Raw genomic sequence first — 18,565 nt, forward strand, 5'->3', positions numbered from 1 at the left:
TCACCCACCCAAAAAAAAAAACCTCCAAAAAAGAGACAGAAGATGAAATGTTCAGGTACTTCATATATTTTGATTGATGAGCAATACAATAGATCAGTTGCTCTCTCATTCAGTTCCTCCACATAAAACCACACAACTTTACTGCCTTTTCACTATCACTACTACTAGTAGTCTACAGTCTACAACCAGTGAATTGATTCAGTCCCCCAGATCTAACTAATTAACCATTACTACTCTTGTACCAAACAAAATGCACAAAAAAAAAAAAAAACCAACAAAAACCTTGAGTACCATTCATAGTTTCATACTACAGATTAACCATAAATTAAGCTAACAATACAGATTAACCATTAACATGTCCACATGATGCACATAAAATTTTGTGCGTACAACTCAACAGCGGAGATAATTGAGATATCAACCGCTAGGATCCCTATCATTTTCGCTTAATTTAATGAACAACTAGAAATAACTACTACTGCTTCATGTTTTTGGTTTCTGGATATGAAATTACCAAATCAAGTAGTTGCACCTGGAGGAGGAGGTGACTGCAGCGCATGCAGTTGGTGGTGGTGTTGTTCCTGCAGTGTAGGTGGTGGCTGCGGTGGACGCTTACGTTTCTTCTTCTCGTAACTAATCCCTCTAGCTTTGGACTGCAAATCGCGAACCTCGCGAAGATAAAGCCTCACAGCACGAGCACCAAAAGGATTTGCCTCAGGCTTCCCTCCATTCTCTTCGAAGGCGGCGCGGAGGCGGCCGATGAGGGCGTCGAGGCTGCCCCAGGCCTGCCTGAGAGGGCAAGGGCAAGGGGCAGGGGGATTCGGGTGGCCGTAAAAGGGGCAAATCGGGGTATGAACTTTGGTCTTCCCGAATTGGTCCAGATATCGAAGGAACTCCAGGACGTGGGCTCCACTGCAGCGCGAGAGGGCCAGTGGTGGCCTGTGGTTCTTCAAGTACTGGCCGAATGTGTTCCAGTCCCGACGCTTCTGGTTCTCGTAACGACTGCTAGATTGCGAAGACGACGACTCTGATGACGCTGGCAGTAGCGTCGTGCTGGTGGCGGCGGTTGTGATGGTGGTGATGTCCATTTCAGGAATTGAATCCATGAAGGATATTGATCTGGACCGATCACTACTCTGTTTGTTTTGTTTTTCTTGCTTGTTCTAGGGTTTTGTTATGGAAAGAGAAAGAGAGAGAGTTAACTACAGAGTAGAGAAGAAGAAATGACAAAAGCAAAGGTAGGAAGAAGAAGGGGGAGGAGCATAGTGATTGATCAGAGAATTTCCATATTTTGAAGAAATTACATATGGTGGTGGATGAAGGGATTGATGGGAGAGGTTGAGAGGACTCTTCCTCTGAATTTGTTGCTTTTATTATTTGAGTAATACTAGAGAGAGAGAGAGAGGGGGGGGGGAGAGGGGGGGGAGGTAATAGGAAATCTAGCCCCCTTTTGCGTGTGTTTCTGCAAATGTTTATGAATGATTGGGTTTTTTCTTAAAAAAGGTTGAACATTAGGGTTAATGGGGTTTTTGTTATTATTGAATGTTGATGGGTTTATTAATAATTTCTTGGTGGTATTATCAATTATGGAGGAGAAAGTGTTAGGCTGAGCTATAGCTAGGTAGCTCCAGTAGGTTGAGATGGGGACACCAAAGAAAGTTTGAAATTTAAGGGAATATATAAACAAACAAACATGGTCTTGTTTTCTTTAACATGAGTGTACCATTGAATGACACTTTTTACGTTCTGTTTCTTCACCATAATACCCTTTATAATTCATTTTATTATTTTGTAATTGTTATTATTATTGCTTGCGAACCAGCATCAAGAATCACTTTGGTGATAGTATAATTAATGGGGCTAAACCGTATTTACTCAACTTATCATGTAGCTAGGTGAGAAACTTTTGTGGATGAAGACTTGACGGTACGAGTTTAGACATATATTGAATGTCCAAATGACATATTTGTATGATATCGTTATCTGATAAAATAAAATTGAAATGGCGCAAACCTGAAAGCCTAATCTCAAACAAAGCGAGAATCTTTTCTTTTTTTTTTTTAGGAATCTTAGATCTTGCATGATTAATGGCTCTAATACCAACTGAAATATCAATTATCATATAAAAAAGGGTGAATTTAATATTTCCCTTAAGTTTTTCTAAAGGACTAATATATACACAAAATGACCAAAACAAGCATCTATACTGCTGGAAAATTATACTATTTTTAGTACAACTTTAATGTGACCTATATAGGATAATATGGAATAATTAAATGATACATATATATACAAAAAGCAACCCAAGTTCCCCTTAAGAGTGGGAAATACTATCTCTATCCCTCAATAATTAAGCAATGCCAAACTAATCTTCAAGGGTAAATGTCATCTCCCTCTCTGTCCCCCATCAACCTCCTAATTAAGTATTGATTGATTTTTTCACCAATGAAGATTCTTTGTTAAACAATTCAATAAATTAAATAACATTTTTAATTAATAAAAAATACACACATTTCTTTCTTGGATATTATTCAACTTTCACTACTAACTTAGAAGATTGGACAAACAAAAGTTCTGGGCCACTATGTCCGTCTACAATTTCTCAAATCAGTACTGCACCACAACCTTGATTTTAGCCTGAAAAATACTAACCAACCAGAAATGGTAAATGTCTACCAATATCACATCGAATTGACATAACAAAACTGAGTGGTATATAAATAAAGATTTTTCACCTCTTACACAAGAATGAGTTTTACGAGCTTAAAAACAAATTCATGCGAACCCATGATCAATTACAAATAATATTTTAATGTGTTTGGGTTATGATTTCCAAATCATATTAGAAACACAATAAAATCCAGTCAGATTTCCAATCAAGTCAAACGATATTGTTTGATAGGTATATATATATTATTTTTAAAAAAGGAAAAGACAAAAAAGATTACACACCAAAATCTTGCCATTATTGCTGTCTGTTATGAGTCCATGTGTGTGATATAAGGTAATATTAGGTAGCCAATATGTGTTTATATATACTGTGAAGCTAGATTTGATCATGTATTGTAAGCCATGCATGGAAACTAAGGGTCTTTATTCTTTAAGCTAAATTATTGGGAGTGTTTTGGTATTCTAATGGGGTTTAATTAGTCATTTCAAGGTGACAATTATCCAATACCAAAGTCTCAGGGCGGGCAGGAGAGACAAAACCTGACTGGCATTTTCTTTATGGGTAAAAGCATAGCAATATATATATAGTAGTAGAGACATATATATATAAGAGATTATGTTAATCATAAGCTAGGCCTTTTTGATTAATAAATTAGAGGATAGAGAAGGAGTATTCCCAAGATTGGAAACATGGATTCTACCCGATTTGTCGAGACAGAATTTTAAACAGTAGCACAGCCACGAGGTCCCAAATTTGGTGAAAAGTGAGCCTTTGGAGTTTGGACTCTCACTCTCCTAATATGAAAATCATTTATCTATGTTGTTAATTTGCCATGAATTGTGATTAATTTTTCGTTCAATCAAGTGCTATCAAAATTATCTGCCACATAAATCAACAAATATTATCCGTTTTCGATTTATCAAATCATTATGAATACATTGGATCTATACGGCTTTATTTTTATAGGCCGTCTCATTTAATAATACTTGAGCCCGACTTTTATCCATTTTAATGTGCGCCTCAAGTGTTTGAAGATGAGTTGAAGCTTATAAAAAAACCATGATTGGTTGGTGATTATCAAACCGATTTGGGACATTTTAAAATTGCTTAATCTCAAGACGTGGAGATTTCGTGGATTGGAGACTTGGAGCTTGTGAGGGGTTGCGGAATACTCACTCTTCAGTAATCCAGCACGCAAAGATTGGGCCTTTGACTCGAAAAAAAAGAGGTTAGGCCTCTTAGTTGGCCATCATGAAATATTAAATTAGGCCCATTTCAAATGCTTTTCTAGATATCATGGGCCTAAGACAGACTAGGAAGTTAGCCCACGCAATAATGCGAAATGGTAGCAATCAGCCCAAAGAATGACTTTTTCGTTAACGCGAAATGTAACGGCGCTGAATCCAATCTCGGACGATCAGTGAACCGCCATTCTAATTTTACTAACGGCAGAGAAAACGTCATCCCCTATCAAATTTCATCGGCGATTCGAAAAGCCAGATTTATCTGTGAGATCTAGAACAAACAATGGGGTCTCTTCCACCGTCATTGGACCTTCCGTCACCGCCGAAAGAAGAGTACCGAATTGACGAGAATACCCTCGTCAACTTCTTCAAATCTCAACAGAACCATCTGAACTACTTCTTCCGGAACATCGATCTGTCTCAGACGCTCTCCTTTACGCGGACTCTCCTCAACACTCACGGCGTAATTTTCTTCACCGGCGTCGGTAAATCAGGCTTTGTCGCTAATAAAATCTCCCAGACTTTCGTCTCTCTCAGCATTCGCGCCTCCTTCCTCTCCCCTGTCGACGCTCTTCACGGTGATATTGGCATCGTCTCCAACCGCGATGTTGTTGTACTCTTTAGCAAGTCCGGATCAACCGAGGAGCTCCTCCGCCTCATTCCCTGCGCTCGTGCCAAGGGCGCGTACCTTATCGCCGTGACCTCCGTCGAAGGCAGTGCCCTCGCTGCCACCTGTGATATGAATGTGAATTTGCCGCTTGAGAGGGAGCTTTGCCCGTTCGATCTAGCGCCCGTGACCTCCACGGCTATCCAGATGGTTTTCGGGGACACTGTTGCCATTGCGATGATGGAAGCCAGGAATCTCACCAAGGAGGAGTACGCAGCGAATCATCCAGCAGGGAGGATCGGCAAGAGTCTCATTTTTAAGGTGAGATTTGTTGTGGCTTTGTATAATGTGGTTGGAAGAATTGATGTCATGAGGAATGCTTGTTATGTGTTTGATTTTTATTGCTTCTTTATTTGTAGTAGATCAGTTTCGTTAATTGCATCGTCTTAGAATTAACTTCTCTTCATAACTTATATTTAAAATTAGAATTTAATAGAATTTGCAGCTGATATAGTAAATTGGCCCTAATTCTGGTATGGAATGGCATAACTTCAACATAGCTTCATGTGTTCTTGCTATTATGGCATAGTCAATTTCTGGCCTTTGTCTTCATTGACGAAAGCTGCTTTGTCAAAGTATAAGAAAGACATTGTCTCCTCCTTATTGCTAGAACTAGTCTGTATGTATTTGACTACTTTTTGTGTCCTGGAAACTCTGGTGCATTTGGTTTATTTAAAATTTGTGTTCTTGGGTCCATAACTACATCGTGTAACACCAAATTTCCTGATTTGAGACTTCTGTTGCTGTTAGTCAATAGTGAACATCTGAAAGGTTCCTCGACGTCTCATTTGAGATATAATTGGATGGAATTATAATCTGAGGATGCAGTTGATGCAATTCCTTCAGGTGTGATGATTTTTAATTTGATCACGGACCATAATGTTCCAGTACAGAATGTAGTTTCAGTAACTGCAAATTGTTACAGAATGTAGCTTCTTGCTTCATCGCACATGCTGCAAGTGATCGCCAGAAATATTAACTTCTACTTCAGCAATTGCTTCTTTTTTGTTATCATGCACTTCTCTGGATGACTATGTCTTCATTTTTAACTATAAATTAGAAGACAGCTCTGAAGATCACTAATGTGATATACAGGTAAAAGATGTGATGAAGAAGCAAGATGAGCTTCCTGTTTGCAGGGAAGGTGACTTGATAATGGATCAGCTAGTGGAACTCACAAGTAAAGGATGCGGCTGCTTGCTTGTTATAGATGAAGAACATCACTTGATTGGGACATTTACAGATGGAGATTTGCGTCGTACTCTCAAGGCTAGTAAGGAAGGTATCTTTAAGCTCACAGTGGGAGAGATGTGCAACAGGTAAAAGAAACTTAATAAATTCAGACGCTTTTCATATCATTCCGTGCATTATGAGCATGCATATCCTAAATGCTTAATAAATCAATTATGACTTGTCTGAGTGAGATTGCTACTACCCCATGTAAAGTCTAGTGTTGGATTAATTTTGTAGCCTTTGCAATGGCTAGTTGCTCTTATGCTTGGAAGTTTCTTTGTCGATTCTTATTGCATCATCTGCGAACCATAGTTCACCAATTTAGTCCTATAGGATCCCTGTTTGTCTGACATCTGAGAAGACTTTAAACATTACGATAAAGAAACTACTCGCGCTTATCTGACCATGCGATGGAGAAAGAGAATCCTGACCCTAAAATGTCATTTGTTTTATGTCAGGAGTCCTAGAACAATTGGTCCAGAAGCGATGGCAGTTGAAGCCATGCAGAAGATGGAATCGCCACCATCCCCTGTACAATTTTTGCCTGTGATCGATCATCATAATGCCTTGATTGGCATTGTTACATTGCATGGATTAGTCTCTGCAGGCCTTTGATCTTTTGTTTTGAAAATGATTTGTTAAGCAAATTAAAGGAAGTTCAGATTTCATCCATTTGATTATTCTTTGTAACCATATTGTAAAGGTCAAACCTTCAAGTGCCCCCATAGCCCCTAGGCAGCGTTCTGTGTACTCCTATCAGGTAATTAGTATTCACTATTGTTTTTATTGCAGAAGAAAGACTTCCATAACTATTACTTTAAAGCTATGATTACAAAGTTGATGATAATCTTCTAAATCCTCAATTTTTTTTAGCTTGTCATGGTCAATGAAGCTCGTCCATGACCTTTGATTGGCCCATGGGCCAACATGAGCTCGGCCATGAGGATTTGGGCTAGAAACGAAGAACTTGACACACTTGAAATTTCAGATGACAGATCATAGGCCATCTCTTCACAAAGAAAAGATGTATCATCAGTGTTCGTGTTTGAAAAAACATTAGATGTCATTTCTCTTCGTAGAATAGATGTATCATCTCTTAAACCTAATGCCGGGATAACAATCTAGGAAATTACAAATTGAAGCCAAGAAAAATAGATACTAGGACTCAAGAACAAAAAGAAACAAACAGACATTGCTCAACATTGGGATAAGTTACGCTCGCATTAAGATAAATTCATTTTTATTATTATTGTTTTTTGGAAAAAATAATATGCCTCAAAAGAAATTTTCTAACCCAAAATAAAGATGTAAGAAAATTAGAAAATAAAATTTATATTTTAGGCTTACTGGACGAAATCTTAAACCATATATATTTTTTAAAAAAAATAGAAAATAATGACATAACTATATGTTGGGACGGAATAGAGAGGTGGTCAACATACTCACTTTCTCATCTCTAAAAGGTCATTAGTTCAAGTGGGAGAGACGAGATCATTTATATATTAAAATAAAATATACAATACCTTACTTTAAACACATATGTTAATCGCCATCCGTATTTCGCTCCAACGCTAAATATACATAGCTACAAAGGATGACCTAGTCGGTTTGAATGAATCTTTTTCTTCACTGAGAACCAAAGTTTGAGTTACAAGATTTGGCTTTCTGCTATTTATCATGAAATAATTGCTCACCTCTTAAAAATATATATCCAAAAAATAAGGTGAATATATTTTATATTTATTAAATGCCATATATATGCAAAAGTTACTCCGGGTTGATAAAAGTCCCAATATCTCACTATATCCTATTCATTATTATTAATAATATGGCCCAACTCAATCTCGTGCATAAATTAAAAAATTTAATGACTTTGTCCTCATCACACTAATAGTACTTATAAAGAACATAATAATTGGTATACTTTATACAGAGATTTCCAATGCTGTATAAAAGAAAAATATACATATAAACCCTAAACAATACACAAATCTTCTTCCTAATGTAGCATCGAATCGATCCAATCCAACTTGACTAAATAATCCCTCGAAAAGCAAACAGACTTCACAAATAATCAAATTGGTATGCATTTTCATATATAGGATATATATATATATAGTACTTTTAGATAAATACCATACTATTATCAATCTCAAATCTCATGTCCTCCAAGCTTGATGAAACCAGACTATTTTCTTCCAAGTTCATGTCCCAGAAGAACCCGTAATCGTCGTCGCCTTTCGAGCCCACATTGGCTACAGAATTGGTACTGCTGATATTTCTGTCCAGAGAAAACTGGAGATTTAATAGAGAGTTTTGGTTGACAAGGTTTTGGTGATGCTGCTGCTGATGATGATTAGAAGTGATATTTTGGCAACCGAAAGGCATAGTGTGGTTATGAGGACCAATATTGGGTGATATTGTAGAGACTGCAGTGGCTTCAAACACCATTTCTGGGAGTCTATTGGTGCTGTTTTGATCAGTTTCCTTGCCTTTGTGAAAGACTCTGCATAACACCCAGTCCTCCTGTCACCAACAAAACACATAATTAGCAAAGTTACATGTAGTTGTTAGGAATTAACCTTCCTAAATAACAGCGAATAGCAGAAAGATTAAAGAAGTTAGACAACAGAAATACATGATTTTTACGTGGTTCACCCATTATAAACTATGTTCACGAGAGTCACCGCAGTTTTCACCAAGAAAGTACGGGCAACTCTCTTGAACAATACTTTTTTTTTTGGTGCATGCAAAATATCAAACACACGCTTATTCGGAAAAACAATAGTGGCAATACACTTGTGTAATTGCATAAAAAGTGGACAACTTTTTTTTTTTTCCTTTTGATAAAAACAAGTGGACAATTTGGAATATACTGTATTGATAGAGTCATCTCTTCTCGAGAATCTACACATCCCTTATCGGTGTATGACAACAATCTCTCGAGCACAAGTTTGAAATCAATATTTTTTTATCGAACATGTAATTTGCTTAATTTAACGATTGTATCCTATCCTATTTTATAATGCAAGTTTGTTCTATACTTAACAGGGAATGAATTTTGAAAAATTCAACACTTACCATCCTTCAATTAATTTACATGTTTATGTAGTTCACTCTAAATAATTTGACATATATTAAAGTTTTGATGACAGCAATTTTGATGCGCAAGCTTTTGTCTATTTAAACTTATAGTCAAATAATTAATTGTTGGCTATGATTATATATATATATCAACCTCTCTCTATCTAAACAATTATATTGAAGATGCAAGTAAGAATTGCGGAAAGAGAAGTGAAAAACAGACCTTAGGTGGCATATGTGGGGTCTCAAGTCGAAACTCATGCATGATCCAGCCAGTTTTGATTCCATTTGGAGCTCTGTTCCTGTAGAACACCAACGTCTTTCTCATCCCTACCACCTCACGAGTTAGTGGGTCCAGCACCGTCCGATCCTTCCCTGTAGCTTTCCAGTATCCAGCCGTCGTCGCCCGATTGGTCCGGAACCCAGTCGCATATTTCCTGTCCCTGAAGCTGAAGAAGTACCACTCGCTCGCGTTGAGCTTCGCCAACTCTTTTGCATGCGTCCATATATACACACAAATATACATGTAAGCGTGTAATACTCAAAATATTAAAAAACATGTATTTTATAGCGTATACTCTAACATAAATCAACAGTGTATACTCTGTAAATCATAATATGGACCCATAAGCTCATAAATATTGGGGATATTAATTTTTTTAAAATGTTATGTTACATCAATGTTTACAGTAAATTAAAGTTGCTTTCTATGTACATGAAATTAATTAATTAATCAAATAGATGGTTTATCTAATTGAACACACACACATTGGCCGACGACAAGTAACATTGTCAGTCTATTTCAAACATATGATCAATTGAGAAGGAAGACATGATATTTTTGAGAACCACCACAACCACTAGGGTTTCTGGCTGTAAGATTAATGCATGCAATATTTGGCTGTTTGACTGTCATTCCAAGACAGCAAATACAACCTAAATTTTCGTGCTTTTTAATTTTTAAACTTTATAAAAACGTGTCTGGTGTCTTAAAAAAACCAATATCTTTTACTTGGTTATCTATCAAGTTAAGAAACTTCTCTTTATCCCTTGGTTTCCAAGCAACCCCATATATCGTCTCCTATTCATCTTCATGTTTTGAACTTCCACGTCTTTTAGTATTGGACTCAAAAGCAGATCATACTAGTCAAATCAAGTAAAAAGCAAAGAAGATTCTTTTTTAGAAAATAATAAAATATTAATGCCAGTTTCTTGTTAACTACCAATACCATATCATGGTAGTTACTTATTAGAATGACCGATTAATGAACTGGGCCAGATGCATCCATATATATATATAGTTTTCTTTGAAGGCTAACTTGAGAGAGAGAGAGAGAGAGAGAGAGGCTTGTGCGAAAAGATACACGGGTAATATTTATGTACAGTATTTACAATTATAAAGTTACTTACAAGAGACTAAGAGTCAAGATATTGTATAAAAAGTAAGAAAAAGCAGGCTTTGTTTTCATAAAGTAAGTTTTTTTAAAAAGGGATAAGAATCGTCTGATGTCTAGGTGACATGAATAGCCATTTCAAGTCATTCCTTGTCAAGCTTCCCTTTGCTTCCATGACTAACCAAAACTAAACCCAACTTATAATCATCAATCACACAACTGGGTTTCCAAAATTTTTATCCAAAACTTCCAAGTTCAATGAATCTCTTTCGAAGAGAAGAAAATAGATTAAGAAATTAAAACATTTATACTACTTTTTTTTTGAAAATTAAAAGAAGAAGAAGAAGAAGGTGGCATTATGTTATGAGAACCATTTCCAGGAAGATGACAGTCATCTTTCTCTCTGTCCATAGCAACAAACATGTTTGTCTGCTCTTTAAAAGATTTACTACACCAAACATGTTTGTTTGCCTTATACAAAAAAAAATAAAAAAAATCTCTGTTTCTTGTCTTTAACACATGAAACTTCACAAAAATCAAGAACCCATGTATATATGATTGTTCTATGACCAATATATTTTTATAATAAAAATAAAAAAAATCTTCAAGGAGATGAGAGACCTACCAGGAAGTTGCCATGGTTCACAAGTATGCAAATCAATATCCACAAGAGTGCCCTTCAAAACATCTTCATTAGCAATCTTTTTGTAGAGATAATGGCACACCAACTCCTCATCACTTGGATAAAATCTAAACCCAGGAGGCAGTGTTGCTCCAATGTCTCTTAGACCCATGAATAATTCAACAAGAAAAAAAAGTAATTAAAGAGCTAGATAGAGTTGGTATAACTAGCAAGAAGAAGAAGAAATATTATGAGAGAGAGAGAGAGAAGAGGAAGCTTTTGATTTCTACGTTTGGAGATTGGGATATAATATGCAAGAGAGAAAAGGTTGGTGTTATATATATATATATATATATATATAGGGGGTGGATATATAGATATATGACAAGTGTGTGTGTTTGATTGTTAGAATTTCTTACAAAATATTCTGGCAGGCCATGATTTGTGTATATAACTAGCTAGTTAGTTATTATGGCAAGTTTCAAGAAAAACCACACTTACAAGAAATCTCAATTGTGGTGGGGCTCTTAGGGTAAACTATAAATTAATTATTTGCCAAAACTTATGGACTAAAATACAAAAGGTTTAATTTGAGAAAAGACGTCCAAAATAACCCTTTACATCAATTATGTAAATTATAAAAGAATTGCTTACATTAGTAATTAGTGGATATAATTAAGTAAGAATGTCTTAATAAAGGGCTATAAGCACAGGACAAGAGTGCCTTTTGCATGCACAGTGACGTACCATGCATACTTTTTTTTACAATGTGAATTGAAATTATACAAGTTTGTCTTTTAATTTATACTTTGGATATAGGTCTAAATTCAAGCTTGTGTACACAATTTTTTTGCACCTGATGATATAATAAGTTTGATCAAAACTCAACGTGTCACCACAAAGGTATTGCTTCCCATGTATACCTACATCACTCAAATATTTTTAAAATTATTTATAATAATGTATTCTATATTTGATGGAGCTAATTAATAATGTGTTCTATATGCTATATAAGACATGCACGCTCTATGTAATCCAAGCTTGCCCGTGACTATTAAAAATGTAATTTTCTTATGGTTAAGTACTAATTAACGCACTATACCTTACTTGGTCAAGTTAAATAAGTTAAAATAATAACTAAATAATAGTTAGGAATCAACTTCTAACCTAGCTGGTTAGACGGGGAGCTTCCCTTCTTTAGAGATCGTGAGTTCGATCTCTACTAAATCCATACATCAAATTATCACGTGTTTGTCTAGCAGACGCGCCCATGAGTTTATCCAGTGCACGCTCAATGGGCAGTTACTACTAAATTAAACCTAGGGTCACCCATGTTAATGATTAATCATATGTAAATTTCATATGTACGCTAAGTAATTAATTAACAATCATTGGTCCAAAGCACGTGAACATCATATCAATATAGCTGGAGAAAAAAATAGAGGAAAAGAAAGAAAGAATGTTTTAATCATGGAGAATTAATTCACAATAAGGACTGGTCCTATCTGTTCAGTTCAACTCTTCGAGTCTTGATCACAGAAGAATCCTTTTGGATTGATTATGCAATGGGGGGCCAACAAACATTTGTTTTGTAGTATGGGGCCCACTAATGATGAAGGAAAATCAGGCCCACCAATATTTCTTACTGGCTGAACCCCAATTTATTTGAAAATTAATATAAAATATGAATTTTATCTTGTTTTTGTTTTTGGGTTGGTTTATGTTAAGACAGGCAATAATAATGGAAAATTGGAAATATAGACAAAAAGGTACTTGTCACAATATATAGCATTTTATGATAATAATAATTAGGACAGTATATATGATATATGGCTGGACATGGGGCCACATATACATACATATTATGGGGTTTTTAGCATTTTATATAATATATATATATATATATATATATATATATATATATATATATATTAATAATGGAGGCCCTAAAATCAATTTCACCACACAGGAAGGTGACAGGAAAAAAAACCTTAAGATCTAAACACAAATATGTCTTCATAAAGAAAGTCATGAATTCTTTTCCAACCCCAATTGGCCAATTGTAGGATATAACTTGCTGGATCTGTCACTCTTGCTAGTTCCTTCAGTTGTAGGGTCATTTTCACTAGCATTAATATTGCAATATATATATATATCAATATATATATATATATATATATTGTATGGCATATCAGGCACAAATTAATTAGGAGGATGCAGACAGTTAATAATTAAATTGGCTGCTTCTTATCTCCTCAGAGAAAACAATAATTTGATGCATGATTTATAAAAACTAAAATTAGGTCAAATTGAAGTCCAATATATCATATATAAACTCGAAAGTTTTGATTTTGAGTTTGATTCTCACTAACAACAATATCTTTGTGATCACACACTGGATTTTGACCCAACTTATCTTATTGTGAGGTGAAAAATTTCTATGCGCGTAGGCCAGATAGCCTAAGTTTAGACCCAGTTAAATGCGCAAAGGAAGTTTGTGTCATACATTAAATAGTGGTTTTATAGTTATTGAGACAAATATTTCTGGAACACCTAAAGTTACGGGAGTGGAAATTAAAGCGGCCACATAGAAGACGTGTATCCACTTAACATAGTTACGCGTCACAAGAAACGTGACATCATAAGCAAAATAAAAAAGATTTTATTTCCAAACTATATATTATAATAATATTAATTAATCAAAAACCAATCAATTGACCCATCTATGGAAAAATTAATTAAATAAATAATTAAAGACAGTAGAAATGATATATATTGAATTCTGGGTTTAGGGTTTTTTTTTTCCAAGGTAGGGAAGTCTTGTTAGGTGATGTTGGACAAAGAGTGACGGCTTGATGTTCCAAACCAATAATTTCATGGATTTCATTTTTTCCTCTCTCTTCCACTTAGTTCACTTCCATAAGTTATGGGTTCTTCGATCATCATCATTCTCTTACATTACAATTATAAGCTCTCTTGTTTGTTCTCAATTGTGGATATATCCTATTAATGTTGTTAGATGTTTTTTCGTATCTTTGTCATGTACAGTAGAGTGTACCCCCTATCGAACCATGCCAACTCAGCATGAAAATTATGCGTCAGAACCCACGTGGCATTTCTTCATTTTATATCTTGTACATACGTGTATATATACATATATACATTTTCTCAGGACACCAATAATAAAGAAATTTTAGAGACTTTTAATCTTAGCCATTGAATCTCACAAACGTCTGAGAGTAAAGTTGATTAGTGGTCACAACTAGATTTACGATACCCATATGGGTTGAAATGAGTCACAATTGGGTTTTCAGTTTCTGACGCCCGTTTGGATAGGTGAAATGGTGAATTTTGAAGCCTTCTACGCGGCTGAGCAACTGGTGGTGTCGATTGTCAGCATCGGCGGCTCAATTTGTTGGATCTAAGTGATTTTTCGTTCGGGTGGTTTGCAACATCCAAGCAATTTAATTTTCAATTAAACCAGTGATCGGGGATGGTTGGTTTTTACTTGAAGTTGTGAAAAGTTTTTTGGGTTGTCAGAAATGGTGGCTGGACGACATTTTGTCATGTCAGGATGAAAATCTTCTTGAACAATTCTTTCTAAATCAGTTTTCGTTATTATTTTTAATCTCAATCGTCGGTGAGATTAAAAGTCTGTAAATTGTTTTTTTATTATAGGCATCCACGTTGGAGAAGCATTATATATATATATATATATATATATATATATATATATATGAATTTATGATTATGCCAAATGATTATCCTAAGATTTGCATAGTAAGTTGACAAGATTGACATTTATGTATTATAGCATTTCTATTACCCTGAAATTAATGCAATCATCATCTCTTAATTTATTAATAATAGCCATATTATTATATATATATATAGGAAGAATAAGTAGATACCTAAATAGTCAACAAAACTACAGGGATATTATGTATTGTAGGCGATTACAGCATGAGAAGGAATTTTTCACAGTGAGTTTGAAGGTGATTTTAGTCAACATGATTGGGCAATGGATGTATGTGCGATTACTAACACACCCTCATTTTTATAACTTTATGTCTTTTTCAATATTATTATAAAAAAACATGTAACCACACATCAAAAGATTCGAATTATGAGAGATGGCTTGAAAATGTGGGAAATTGATTTCTACAAGTATAAGCATCTTCCATCACACACATACACATGCCCTCCATTATATGGAATGGATGAATGATGATGATGCACTGAAAAGGGGAAGAAGAAGAAGAGGCTTCGATGGATTCTCTCTCTCTCTCTCTCACACACACAGTAGGTGTAGTGTAGAGAGAAATTAATTAAGAAGATAAGTAGCAAACGTGTCGCGGGATGGTTTGATGAGGAAGACTAGATTAAACCAATTTAAGTCTCATTAATTAGTTAGCGCCGCCGCAAACGTACTGGAAGATCCCACAGTGAGTGCATGACACACAAAAATAGGCAATTAGCTAGAGATGGTTGGATGGGCCATGACTAGTACTAATCACATGGTTCAATTGACAAAATAAAACCCAATCAATGCATCGATCCATGTTTAATCATATTGAGAGAGATTCTTGGCAATGTTTGCTTATTTTTCAAGACCCACAAAATTATATATCTATAGGTAGGCTAGGAATACTTAAGTGGATGAGAGGGTTCCATGTGTTGTATACTTATATGTGATTTCAAGCCTCCCTTTATTGATTGAAATGAAACCCTAGCTAGATTTTTGCCATAGTAGTGTTTGTTGTTGTTAAGATTTCTAGAGAGAGAGAGAGATTGAAAGCTAGTTTTCAACTAAAACATGCACACGCACACGCACGATTCCTTTTCTGAAGATGTTGTTGTCAATGTTTGATGATGATGAGCTCTAATTAATGAAGTGTGAGTGTGAGGGATCAAGTTTGTTTGTTTGTTTTTTTGTGATTTCTATATATAGGTTTCTTGCTACTATAACCTTTCAATAATGTAGAGAGAGTATATATATAGAGTTGCTATCAAAGGGAAAATCTTGTTAGAATCCGTGATCTTTAAGTTAAAAGGAGAGATTTGGTCTCAAATTCTTCTATCATGTCAGCTCCAATAGGTGCATTTCAAAAGAAATTTTGAAATTTGAGCCTGTACCAGTTAAACTAGTTAATTAGTCGTCATAGATACTTACTCTGTCCCAATTTGTTTGTCATCCTTTAAAAATTCAACTTTTTAAGGTGACATCATTTAATGCAATTCAACTAAATGAAATAATAATGTTATTCCAAATATGCCCTTATTTATGGTAGTATTTTTTTTCTTGAAACAACGGTAATTAAAGTTACAAGGGTAATTTTGAAATACAACAACAAAATTGCTAATTAATGAAGAAAAGTGACACTAGTTTTGGGACAACCCAAAATAAAAAGAAGGGCTAAGAAAAATGGGACGGAGGGAGTAAAAAGTGACCTAGCTAGAAAACTTATCGAGTGAAGTTGCAATTTCATCGAATTGAATTCTTTTGGTAACCAAGAACGATATCGTACAAATTTATCTTTTGGACATTCGATATAGGCTTAAACTCGGGCAGTCAATTTTGCACTACTCACATAAGTTTTTCACCTGACGACATATAGTAAATTATGTCAAAGTTAGCCCAACGTTTGGTCATATAAGAGTATTGATTCCAATGGGAATCGAACTCAGAATCTTCCCGATCTAAATGGTTTAGCTGAGACATTCACGACTTGGGGATCGAGCGAGATTTCAAATCAAAAGATTATTGCTTAATAAACTCAAAAGTTTTTAAGTATGTATTTTGAATGCTAAATAACACACCATGTGATAAACTTGTACTTAATTAATATATACTAATCATAATATTTATGAAGGGAGATTAAATTGAGAGACAAGAAGACGCGTGTTGAGTAATATATATTGACAAGAAAGGGACAATATTTCAATGCAGGTTAATATATATCAATCATTAGTCCTCTCAGTCTATTAACAGGGGAGATTAATTACTATAATGGCCTACCATGTCCATAATTAAGTCGGTATTAGAAGAACTAGAGCTGGCTCATGGGGCTTAATTAGTGTGTGTACATACATATATATATATATATATGGCCTACCAAGTCCATAATTAAGTCGGTATTAGAAGAACTAGAGCTGGCTCATGGGGCTTAATTAGTGTGTACATACATACATATATATATATTCAACGTTCAACTGCGTAGCTTTTTCATGACTTTGATTTAGGTTTTATTGATTTAGGGTTTCTTTAAAAACTTTTTTGAACACCTTTGCGTGGTGGATGTTGAATTTAGACTGACTTAGTCCACAATTAATCAACCCAATATGAACTCAAACTCTAATTATTTACCACCTGATCCAGCAAAAACAGTGCCATCATGGGTAAATTTCTACTTAATTTCACTAATGTTAATAGTATATGATTAACCTTATATGATCAAGGTGCAATGAATGTACTTTCAAAATATAGAGGAGACTTGAACTCGAGACCTCTTTTTGTGGCAGGTCTTAGTATTAGATAAGATCTTTGAGATACCGTACACATGAGTATAGTATCATCTGAGAGTTACTCGTGGTTCTCAATTAAATTTAGAATTCCTTTACTAGTTTAATTACATGTGAATGTTATGATTGAATCCACCTAGCTCGCATTGTGTGTTGTTAACTCTAACTAAATTACAAAACAGATTAATGGAAATTAAACTTGTCATTAAAGTGAGAGAAATGATTAATCAAGTTGATCAATTGTCTCCATATCCAGTGTATTCCACTTAATTTGACTCAAAATTAGCGTTGAAAGTACAAATTTGACCATAATCTTGGCATAAATGTTTGGGATAAAGCTTAATTGAATGATTGAACTATTGTACTTTCATATGAATAATAATTGAGGAACTAATGACAGACAGAATGTAAGAACATTAAAGGTCTGTTTGGTTTATTTTCTGTTTATTTTTTGCTTTGCGTATTTTTATCTTTCAAACATCCTTTTTTATTTTTTGTTTTTAAGTTTGTTTTCCGGTGATTCTTTGTCCCCGAGTTTTCTGAACTTGACAACCAATCGTATTTTCGGGGGGTTTTTTTTTTTTTGTTTTCCAAAAAATTAAAAATAAAATACGTGGAAAACCAACATACTAAGCAAGGTGTCAATTTAAGCTCCAACAGATTTGATATATGTATATGACCTGCATTCAGTACTGTCACTCATTTTTCACTCTTCCATTTAGAATTAAAGATAGATCTACAATATTGACCTAATAAACTGATATATTTTTGATTGAAATCCAGTTCACTGAGATTTAATTGGTATTAGACCATTTAATACACGCGTATTTATGTTTAAGCATATATTGATGTTGCCTTCCATTAAACCAGTTCAAGTTATACTTAACTTTTACGTAAAGGTTATCTACTCAGCAACTCTAATTCTTGATTATGAAATTCTAATCCGTACTTAATTAGCATTTGCTCTCTCACAGTATTGATGGAGAAATTAGATGGTCCTAAGACCAATATTAATGTTTAGATTCGATGAGTATAGATTTGTCCTAATTAAGATGATGTAAACATATATTAGTGTAAAGGACGCCAACCCTATATCAACCACAAAATCACTTGAGAGAGCGAGAGAGA

General features: G+C 34.8%; 3 protein-coding genes across 3 annotated transcripts; 1 reads left to right on the forward strand and 2 right to left on the reverse strand.

The window, feature by feature from the left end:
- Positions 1–261: 261 nt before the first annotated feature.
- LOC120010745 (protein LIGHT-DEPENDENT SHORT HYPOCOTYLS 4-like) lies at positions 262–1,412 on the reverse strand. The gene has a single exon (XM_038861571.1). The coding sequence runs from the start codon at positions 1,104–1,106 to the stop codon at positions 519–521; it is 588 nt and encodes a 195-aa protein (XP_038717499.1). The 5' UTR covers positions 1,107–1,412; the 3' UTR covers positions 262–518.
- Positions 1,413–4,123: 2,711 nt separating this feature from the next.
- On the forward strand, positions 4,124–6,624 carry LOC120010419 (probable arabinose 5-phosphate isomerase). The gene is made up of 3 exons (XM_038861216.1): positions 4,124–4,843; positions 5,678–5,901; positions 6,274–6,624. The coding sequence occupies exons 1-3, from the start codon at positions 4,199–4,201 to the stop codon at positions 6,428–6,430; spliced, it is 1,026 nt and encodes a 341-aa protein (XP_038717144.1). The 5' UTR covers positions 4,124–4,198; the 3' UTR covers positions 6,431–6,624.
- Positions 6,625–7,694: 1,070 nt separating this feature from the next.
- Positions 7,695–11,230, reverse strand: LOC120010409 (NAC domain-containing protein 21/22-like). Its single transcript, XM_038861200.1, has 3 exons — positions 10,919–11,230; positions 9,123–9,388; positions 7,695–8,341 (listed from the first exon to the last, which is right to left on the reverse strand). The coding sequence occupies exons 1-3, from the start codon at positions 11,085–11,087 to the stop codon at positions 7,940–7,942; spliced, it is 837 nt and encodes a 278-aa protein (XP_038717128.1). The 5' UTR covers positions 11,088–11,230; the 3' UTR covers positions 7,695–7,939.
- Positions 11,231–18,565: the final 7,335 nt, after the last annotated feature.

This window comes from Tripterygium wilfordii, chromosome 12 (assembly GCF_013401445.1).
Source record: "Tripterygium wilfordii isolate XIE 37 chromosome 12, ASM1340144v1, whole genome shotgun sequence".
Classification (NCBI taxonomy): Eukaryota; Viridiplantae; Streptophyta; class Magnoliopsida; order Celastrales; family Celastraceae; genus Tripterygium; species Tripterygium wilfordii.

Excerpts from the sequence above, each read along its gene's own strand:
- LOC120010419 (XM_038861216.1), top strand. The coding sequence starts at position 4,199 with ATGGGGTCTCTTCCACCGTCATTGGACCTTCCGTCACCGCCGAAAGAA. Across the intron at positions 4,844-5,677 it reads GCAAGAGTCTCATTTTTAAG|GTAAAAGATGTGATGAAGAA; the intron begins GTGAGATTTGTT and ends TGTGATATACAG. Across the intron at positions 5,902-6,273 it reads GTGGGAGAGATGTGCAACAG|GAGTCCTAGAACAATTGGTC; the intron begins GTAAAAGAAACT and ends GTTTTATGTCAG.
- LOC120010745 (XM_038861571.1), bottom strand. The coding sequence starts at position 1,106 with ATGGATTCAATTCCTGAAATGGACATCACCACCATCACAACCGCCGCC.
- LOC120010409 (XM_038861200.1), bottom strand. The coding sequence starts at position 11,087 with ATGGGTCTAAGAGACATTGGAGCAACACTGCCTCCTGGGTTTAGATTT. Across the intron at positions 9,389-10,918 it reads TGAACCATGGCAACTTCCTG|AGTTGGCGAAGCTCAACGCG; the intron begins GTAGGTCTCTCA and ends CGCATGCAAAAG. Across the intron at positions 8,342-9,122 it reads CCCCACATATGCCACCTAAG|GAGGACTGGGTGTTATGCAG; the intron begins GTCTGTTTTTCA and ends TGTTGGTGACAG.